Source organism: Urtica dioica, chromosome 4, assembly GCF_054948205.1.
Source record: "Urtica dioica subsp. dioica isolate 48M chromosome 4, U.dioica_male_clone48M_v1_H2, whole genome shotgun sequence".
NCBI classification, from domain to species: Eukaryota; Viridiplantae; Streptophyta; class Magnoliopsida; order Rosales; family Urticaceae; genus Urtica; species Urtica dioica.
In genome coordinates, this window is record NC_142759.1 from 13,809,097 (window position 1) to 13,818,796 (window position 9,700).

Sequence of the window (9,700 nt, forward strand, 5' to 3'; positions counted from 1 at the left end):
CATATTACTTTGTTATTATACATGAAACTATCTAATTTTAATAAATTTGTCACTAATGTTATAGATGAATCTAATTCTAATTAATTGTTCACTAATTTTAATCAAATATATCATAGGACACATATTATAGATGAAGCTCATTAATTTTAAATTATTCATATTACTTTGTTATTATACATGAAACTATCTAATATTAATAAATTTGTCACTAATGTTATAGATGAATCTAATTCTAATTAATTGTTCACTAATTTTAATCAAATATATCATAGGACACATATTATAGATGAAGCTCATTAATTTTAAATTATTCATATTACTTTGTTATTATACATGAAACTATCTAATATTAATAAATTTGTCACTAATGTTATAGATGAATCTAATTCTAATTAATTGTTCACTAATTTTAATCAAATATATCATAGGACACATATTATAGATGAAGCTCATTAATTTTAAATTATTCATATTACTTTGTTATTATACATGAAACTATCTAATATTAATAAATTTGTCACTAATGTTATAGATTAATCTAATTCTAATTAATTGTTCACTAATTTTACTCAAATATATCATAGGACACATAATTTAATCAAATTTGTCACTAATGTTATAGATGAATCTTATTATAATTAATTGATCTACTGACCAGTAGAGTAGCTCTAATGCTCGGTAGAGTGACTAGTAATATTGATCTACAGACCAGTAGAATAGCTCTAATGCTCGGTAGAGTGACTAGTAATATTGATCTACTGACCAGTAGAGTAGCTCTAATGCTCGGTAGAGTGACTAGTAATATTGATCTACTGACTAGTAGAGTAGCTCTAATGCTCGGTAGAACCACTAGTAATATTGATCTACTGACCAGTAGAGTAGCTCTAATGCTCAGTAGAACCACTAAAACTACTGACCAGTAGAGTAACTCTACCGCTCGGTAGAACCTTGCATTTCTATAAAAACGTTCTCAAAAGGACTTGTTCATCATATTAATTTCTAAAAACAATAAGTATCAAGACACATAATATACTTAACTAGTACATATATTGAATATAAGTCAAGGTTCTCAATTGCCTTCAAAAATATCAACGGCCATCTTCTTCTTAAAGAGTGGAACGTTAACATCGTTTATATCTTCAAAGCCTACTCCGGCGGAATCAAACTCGATATATTTGATTGCATATATTCCACAATCCGTTCCCCTGTTTACCAAAAAAAACAAAAGTTAAAAAAATAACACAAAGTTGATTACCTAACAAATAGACATTGTAAATAGCATCTACACACTTACTTCTTATTTTATGGCAAATCTTTCACCCGCTTACACGGCCATGGACTTCTTAATTTTTCGCCAAGCTCATCAAACATACCACTTTGCTTAAGCATGATTGGCATCATTGTGCAAAGCGGTTCCATATAAGCTCGAACATCAAATTCATCACACAATTTCATGTTGCAATCAAAAACAAATATCTCACATATTTGTAAATCTACTTTAACCCCCACCCAATGATTACCATTCACAAGATGAATGGTGTATAATGCTTTCATGTGTTTCCAAGATTTACCTAATTTAGGTGTTTGACCTACCCAATAAGATTGCAAACCTTCATCACATTTGTAATTCACATCTTGACCTTTGTCCGTCATGGCAAATATGAGTAGTTGTGTGAAATTGACGTCAAAAAATACAACATCTTGATCAAAGATCTCATTGAACTTATTTTGCCGCTTCCGTATACCGTACATTGCTTCATCGATTTGCTTAAAGAGAGAGAAAAAGTTATGAATTATCAACTAAAATAGATATCTAAATACAAAAAAAAGAGTGTATTTTAATACAACATTCAAAATAATTCATATTACTCTACTGACCAGTAGATCAGCTCTAATGGTCAGTAGAGCCATGATTAATTGATCTACTGACCAGTAGATCAGCTCTACTGGTCAGTAGATCAACTAATTGTGGTCAATAGATATCTAAATACAAAAAAAAATTAAAAAATCTAAATACACACCTCGCTTGAAAACCATGCACCGTCCTTAATGATGCCTTCGAAGAATTCTTTGTTATGACTCGTTATACCGCACTCAATCGGAATTCCACTATACGACTTTTTCATGAATTCCTCGAACAAAGCATTCTTGCTATGCGATACCTCACGTAAAGGAGCAAACTCGAGGCCATGATTTCGACGAAACTTCATATTTCTCGTATATGGAGTTCGTACATACAAGGAGCGCTTTTTGTTTCTAAATGGCCGCCCACCGACGTCGTGAGTATTTGTTTCCTCTTCCTCGACAACTCGTGGTGGTGTCAAGTAATACTCTCCGCGATCTTCATGATCATGATAATCATCCCCAAATGTTTCATTTCTTGTGAAGTTGCGGTCACGGTCTTGAAATTCGCAACTACGAGACTCCGTGGATCGAATCTCGTGAATAAGTGTGCTTTTCAATTGACTCAAGCTTTCATCAAAATGACTCTTTAAGTCACTAAACTTTTCGTCAAAATAACTTTTTAATTGACTAAAGAGCACACCCGAGACATCGTTCACATGAAAAGAAGTAGATGTTACGATCGGCGGAGACGTACCATCGTTCATATGAAGAGGTGGCGGAGACGTACTCGTTTGCGGTATTGGTGGTGGCACGGGAGGCACATCAAGTGGAGGAGTAACAATGTGAACGGGAGGCACATCGTTCATATTTCTTTGTACTAATGCACCCGAGCGGAATTTTAGCACCAAAGAATCAAGAACTTCGTCATCTTCGTCCAACAATTTAGTGGATCCACGTAATATCTTCTTCTCTTTTCTCGTTGGAAGCAACAAACCTTGTATGATCTACATTGTATATAAGATAAAAATCATAAATATTTTACGGTTTAAAATATTTTTAATTAATCATATTATATGAACATTATTATATGAACTTACCTCTTCTTTTGCAATAGTGTTGGAAATATCGCTCAACTTAGGAGAGTTTCGTTTATTCCACATCTTAGTTTTCCATCGTAAAATGCGTGGATACGTACTTTCACTAATCATTTCAGCGTATTCTTTTGCTATTGCAGGTACCATCTCGTATATCCATATCTACAAAAAAAAGTGTATTTTAATACAACATTCAAAATAATTCATATTACTCTACTGACCAGTAGATCAGCTCTAATGGTCAGTAGAGCCATGATTAATTGATCTACTGACTAGTAGATCAGCTCTACTGGTCAGTAGATCAACTAATTGTGGCCATTAGAGCTGATCTACTGGTAAGTAGATCAATTAAATGCGGCTCTACTAGCCATTAGACCACTATTAATATTGATAGAACATGAAAATCATACCTGAAAAGCATGCACGAATCCTAAAAACGTATATGTCTTCTCCTTATTTTTTGAGTGTTCTTCTAGTTTTGCCTTTACGTCCTTCCTAAGAGCCGCCAATGTGCACTTGTACGATTCAACACCCCAATCGAATCGATCGAACACTTCAATATCATCAACTAGCCCAACGATCCAATCTTCAATCGGAGTCTTTTTCTCATACCCGAATAAGACACCAGTCAAAAATAAAAGAAGAGCGGTCTTAACCTTGTCGTAGTTAATTTTCTTGGTTCTCGCGGGTTTTTTCTCGAGTTCACACACCAAATTATCAATGTTGATTTTTTTCCTACCAAAAAACTCGGTCGCGAGGCGTACATTCTGAGATGCTTCATCTTTGATTTTCTCTCTATCTGAAACATGAGTGAAATTGAGCCCCGTAATCATTTGATAGTCTTCCATTGAAAATCTCATTGGTGTTGAATTAACCATCATCCACATTTCCTTTTTCTTCTTTGTCTGAATCTGACGAAGAACAAAGTACCACATCATTTGACTCGAGTGTTGGTATTGTTTAGGAAAAGCGAGAAGATGGCCGAATTGCGTCTTCTTGAGAATCTCAAACTCATTCCTGATCAAACCTTTCTTGATAAGTTTGCAATACTCTTCAAAATTACTTCTTATGGTGATCTTCATCGGAAAATAATCGCCCTCTTTAAGAACTGGCTTCAATGGTTCTAAATCTTTGATCTGAAAAAACGTAAGAACGGTAGCAAACAAGTTATAATTATTATTTTTCTTAATTTTGCTTTAGTCGGATAGAATAAAAACTATAATTCTATTAATATTGTTTACTCTACAATTCAGTAGAGTACTCTACTGAGCTGTAGACTGGAGCAGAATCTGCTCTACTGAGCAGTAGAGTAGTATTTTATTGCAATAAATTAAGTGTTTTTACCTGAATGATCCGATCATTTGACGACTCTTCATCGTCGTCAGTTTCATGTTCTTCTTCCTCTGATGCATTCGAACCATCATCATTTCCGTTATCTTCTTCGTACGTGTACTCCACACTCTCTTCGTCCGTGGACTCTTCGTGATTATCTTCATTTTCTTCTTGTTGTTTTTCCGCTTCTATAATGGATTGGCGAAAACTCGAACTCATTGGGTACATAAATATAAAACCAATACACAACCACTTAAAACTCACCGGTGGCTTCATTCAAAATTCTTCAAAATATGTACTTTTCTCATTCAACAGCTTAACCACAGAGTTCAGAAGAAAAAAAACACCCAACAAACATACAACACCGACGTCAAAAGTTTCCTTTCAATTTCAAAGTAAAATCCATCTATATGACTTCCAAAAAAAAATTAGCCACAATGTTGATGTTTGCTTTCTTCTATCATTGACAGCAAAAATCATTTGAGTGAAAAGGCTTTACAATGATATTGCTTATTTGACTAATGTAACTGGCAATTTGTTAAGCCTCAAACAAAATCATCATCAATTGGGGACGCAAAGAAAGAATGAGAGAAAATCAAGAATCAAATCAGCCAAACACCAATGCTCACACCCATAGTTTCAATACCAAAATCCAAGCAAAAGAAAAATCAGAATCCTAAGAAATCTGGAAGCTCAGAAATTACCACAAAAGTTCTGACCCAACACAATACAAAGAGTAACCCTAGATTTCTTCTATCAAAATTCGAGCAGAAAAGATGGGAAATCAAGGAATTATGTACCTTAGCAACTCCAACGAAATTCACCTTCTTCCACTCTTCAACTCCGACGAGTTTCAAACTCAAAAATTCAAGACAAAATTAACCTTCGAATCTTCAAATCAAAGCACAAAGAAAACCAACAATTAATGCTCTGAATTCGAACAAGAATTAAACATTTCGAGTGACTGTACCTCGCCGCCCTTGTCCTCTGTGCCGCTGGTGTCTCTCTCTCTGCTCACTCTCGCTCTGCCTCTCACTCAGCCCACGCCTCTTTTTCTCTCTCTCTTGGCCGAAAGTTTTTTTCTCTCCCGCTGGTCGGGTGGTCTCTCTTCTCTCTTGTTCCTTTGTTGTGCTAGGTCGGATTCTCTGGGGTTCTCGATTCTCTGCTGGCTGCTGGAGTGGCTGCTGCTAGGTCTCTTGGGTGAAAGAACAGACGCGCGGGAATGGGTTCTCAGATTTCAAGTTTTCTATTTTTTTTAATTAAAAAAAAATAAGGTTAGGATATATAAGTAATTTTGATGGTTTGGGCTGAAAAAATAAATGAAAAAGAAAACTAAAATGAGAAGAGGGTATAGAGTTAAAATCAACTTTTTATAAATGCACTGAGCTAAATTTCTCAATGCGAGAATGAGGGGAAGTAAAAATAATCTACTGGAACTCTTGGAGTGTCCTTGAATATCCTCATTTTTACGGTCAAAGTTTGGAATAATTAATGATAGTAGGCGGGCAAATTCACCACTACCCAATCACGTCATTTATGAAATGAACAATTTAGGTTACAAGAAATGCAATCAAAATACAGTTGTTTATGTAGTAAACTGTACACTGCTTAAGAAAAATACAAAGCCCCTAAAATGGTATGAATTTGAGAGTTCATGGTAATTTTACCCATTAGATTTAGTTAGGGACTTATAAAATGCAACATGTGCAACCATATATGGACTATTTCATTGGGGGGAAGGAATTACAATTAATAACATTTCAAAAACATTAGTACAAATATAGTAAACAACAATCAAATAACAGTCATTAATTAGTAATACGACCAAACGCCGTCATGAATATCGTTGGTTAAGAGTAAGATTCTAACAGTATGGAGTCAAAAGCACAAACTAAATATCGAACCAAATATATGTTCCTTAACAATAATATTTCAAATTAATAAGCGAACATGATATATTAATATTTCAAAATGATGAGCGATCATCTTCTAACCAGCACAAACTTAAATTCAACTGAGCACCAATTAAGAAGAAAAAAAATGCACGAAAGTTAACTATGTGAAGATACAAACGGACAGTTCAAAATTGTAAATGTAGAGCCAAACGACAATGTAAAATATGAAGATAAATTAAAAGAACAGACCACTATTATATAGTCGTCGCCTAAAATATAGAGAACGAAAATAATCACACTGCATTATATATGAGAAATTTCATTAAGTGGGCTTAATAAGCCATTAAATATCAAGATTAGACCCTAATGTTTAAAAATATCTAAATATGGACTTTTGACCCAAAATCGGACAGAAATACCCCTCTGAACCCTATACATCTCTCACACTTCATTTTTATCATTTCAATCACACTCAAATCCACTCAAATCCTCTCTACTTAAGCGGGTTTCAAAAGAATCATGGGTAAGATTACTAACTTAATCATTTTTACAAAGTTTATGATTGTATATGAAAGAATGTAGCAAAAAAAATCGATCAGATCTGAAAACAAAGTCAAAAATCTGGGTTTAACTTGTTTGTACGATGTTATACGATGATGTACGATGAAATTTAAATTTTTGTACGATGAAATTTAGAATAAAAATTGCGTTCTGTACGATGGTATACGATGTTGTACGATGCTGTACGATGTTGTACGATGTCGTACGATGCCTCTCTGTAAGATGATGTACGAAGCTGTACGATGGTATACGATTCTGTACGATGATGTACGATATAGAAGCTTATTTTGCATAGTTTGACTTGTTTTTTTGCAGTTTTTGTCATGATTAACGGCACTTGGGAGAAGGAAGGACACCAATGGGTTTTCACCAATGCAGAATTTCGTGCATTCGTAATTCCGAAAGAGGTAACGTACACGGAGTTAGTAGATTTCTTATACGAGAAGTTCGAGTTAGACAGATTCGCGTTCGACTTAAAACTCGAAGTCCCATACGAAGTCGGTACAATTCCAGTAGGTCCTGCCGTATTGAAGGACAATGGCGATGTTTCGCATTTTATGAAGCACAAATATCGTAATAGATTTCCACTCTGTGTAAGTTTGGTACCGAAACAGATCGAGGTCATTGCACCTATTGCGTATCGAGGACTATGTAAAGGGAAAGATGTGGAAGTTGGAATGGTGTCTCGCAATGAACCGAAGAAGAGACGGAATACTCTTGTTATCGAGGATCGACAAAATGATCCTATAATTGAAAACAAAGACGGTGGCTGTGACGATGACTTGTTTAACGAGTACAAGGGTGCCGGAAACGTTGACGAAGTATACAGGCGTGATAGAGATTCTAATCACAACAGTGACGAATATGATGGACACAATGGTGATGAATACGAAGATGGCGAAGGTGATGAAAACGAAGGTGGCGAAAGTGATGAAAACGACGGTGGCGAAGGTGAAGAATTTGAAGAATTCGCCAATCCCGAAGAATATGAAGAATTTGTGGAAACGTTTACAGTACCAACGGGTCATTGTGAAGCATCGGGTCAATGTCAGCGTGAGCCTCCAATGATCGGATCACCTATCGTTCCTTATTCATGGAAAGCACCCGAGTTCACCGCTGATGATGTTGTGAAGGAAAACCCGAGTCATTATCCAAGTCATTCTTCTACAGGTAATTTAAGTGGATTCAAATGATATTCAAGTATAATATGAAACCACCTATTGTTTAACTAACCTTTGAAACTAACAAGTAGCTCAGAAGAAATATATATTGGGCAGCAATTTGAAAACAAGCATGAACTGAAGAAACATATCCACCTGTACGCGTTGAAACATAATTTCGAATTTAGAGTGAAATCTTCTTCGAAAAAGAGATGGTATGTTCTATGCAAAGACGAGAGATGCACGTGGAGGTTGATGGGTGTCGTGCAGTGGTCTGAGATGTGGGAGATTACGTCGTACGAGGGTAAACACTCATGTGGGCGTGTTGTTCGAACAGAGGGCCATCGAGGAGCGGCACCATGGGTCATCAGTCACGTATTTAAAGACAAGTACTCAATTAACTCTATGGCGGAGTATTCGGCGCATAACGTCAGGGAAGAAGTGAAGACAAGATGGGGTGTGAACATCTCGTATTTGAAAGCTTGGAGATCCAGGGAGAAAGCTATTGGGTACGTGCGGGGTACGCCGGAACAATCGTACCAGAAGTTACCGTCTTGGCTGTACATGTTGAAGCAAAAGAATCCTGGGACGTTAACAGACTTTGTGCAAGATGGTGACAAATTCAAGTATGCTTTCTTTTCCATTGGGGCGTGTCGTAGAGGCTTCAAAGCATGTCGGCCGGTCATAGCATTGGACGGTGCATTTCTGAAGACAAAATACGGGGGACAGTTGCTTTGCGCAATTGCAATGGATGCGAATTCACAATTATATCCACTTGCATTCGGAGTTGTAGATAGCGAGTGTCATGCTTCTTAGATTTGGTTTTTGAGAAGATTGCGAGAAGCTATCGGTGAAGACGTACCTAATTTGGCGTTCATATCCGATCGCCACGTTAGCATCATACATGGTGTCGAGGTTGTGTTTCCTGGTATCCCTCACGGAGCATGTTACCATCATTTACAACTGAATGTCCAACACAAGTTCAAGACAGACCATTGTTGCTTTGAACTTTACGATGCGGCTTACGCCTTCAGTAAAACAGCATTCGAAGCTAATTTTAGACAGTTGAGACGTAAGGATGTCGAGATGGCAAAGTATCTCGAAGAAGTTGGTGTCGATCGGTGGGCCAGAGCTTTCTTTCCTGGAAAACGGTAAGAGTCTAGAACTTCTTTTGTACTGAATTTTTTATGTCGTCGATTATATAAATCAAGTATGTTTTATATAGGTACGACCTAATGACGAGCAACAACGCAGAAAGCTTCAACAACAAAACTAGGAATGCTAGGACGTTTCCCATTACGACGTTGCTCGAGTTTATTCGATTCACACTCCAAACTTGGTTTTTTGAACGAGAAGAGATAGCGAACAAGTTGAACACAAAATTGACACCAACGTGGCAAAATGATCTCGCACAACTAAATAATAAGGCACAGTTTGTCAATGCGTATGGGCTTGATCTATATGAATGTCATGTCAAAGACGCAAGAGGTGATTTCGATGTAGACCTTATGGCGAAGACATGCACTTGCGGACTACCACAACAATTGAATATCCCGTGCGAGCATTCTATCGCAGCAGCCCAACATCGAAGCGTGGACGTGTACTCGTTATGCAGTGACTTTTATTTGAAGGAGACGTGGATTGAGATGTACAAGGAAGCCATATATCCGGTTGGCGATGAAGATCAATGGGATGTCCCGGATGAGATAAAAAAACATGAAAGTTTCGGAACCCGTTGAAAAGAAGCAAGCCGGTCGACCGAAGAAAAGTAAACAAGGAAGAAGAAGAATTAATCGACACCCATCTCAAGGCG

General features: G+C 36.6%; 1 protein-coding gene across 1 annotated transcript; it reads right to left on the reverse strand.

The window, feature by feature from the left end:
• Nucleotides 1-2,009: 2,009 nt before the first annotated feature.
• Nucleotides 2,010-4,490, reverse strand: LOC149400644 (uncharacterized). The gene is made up of 4 exons (XM_089610470.1): nt 4,284-4,490; nt 3,350-3,956; nt 2,943-3,101; nt 2,010-2,849 (listed from the first exon to the last, which is right to left on the reverse strand). The coding sequence occupies exons 1-4, from the start codon at nt 4,433-4,435 to the stop codon at nt 2,010-2,012; spliced, it is 1,758 nt and encodes a 585-aa protein (XP_089466596.1). The 5' UTR covers nt 4,436-4,490.
• Between the last annotated feature and the right edge of the window lie 5,210 nt (nt 4,491-9,700).

Excerpts from the sequence above, each read along its gene's own strand:
- LOC149400644 (XM_089610470.1), bottom strand. The coding sequence starts at position 4,435 with ATGAAGATAATCACGAAGAGTCCACGGACGAAGAGAGTGTGGAGTACA. Across the intron at positions 3,957-4,283 it reads CAAATGATCGGATCATTCAG|GAATGAGTTTGAGATTCTCA; the intron begins GTAAAAACACTT and ends AGGTTTGATCAG. Across the intron at positions 2,850-2,942 it reads ACACTATTGCAAAAGAAGAG|ATCATACAAGGTTTGTTGCT; the intron begins GTAAGTTCATAT and ends TATACAATGTAG.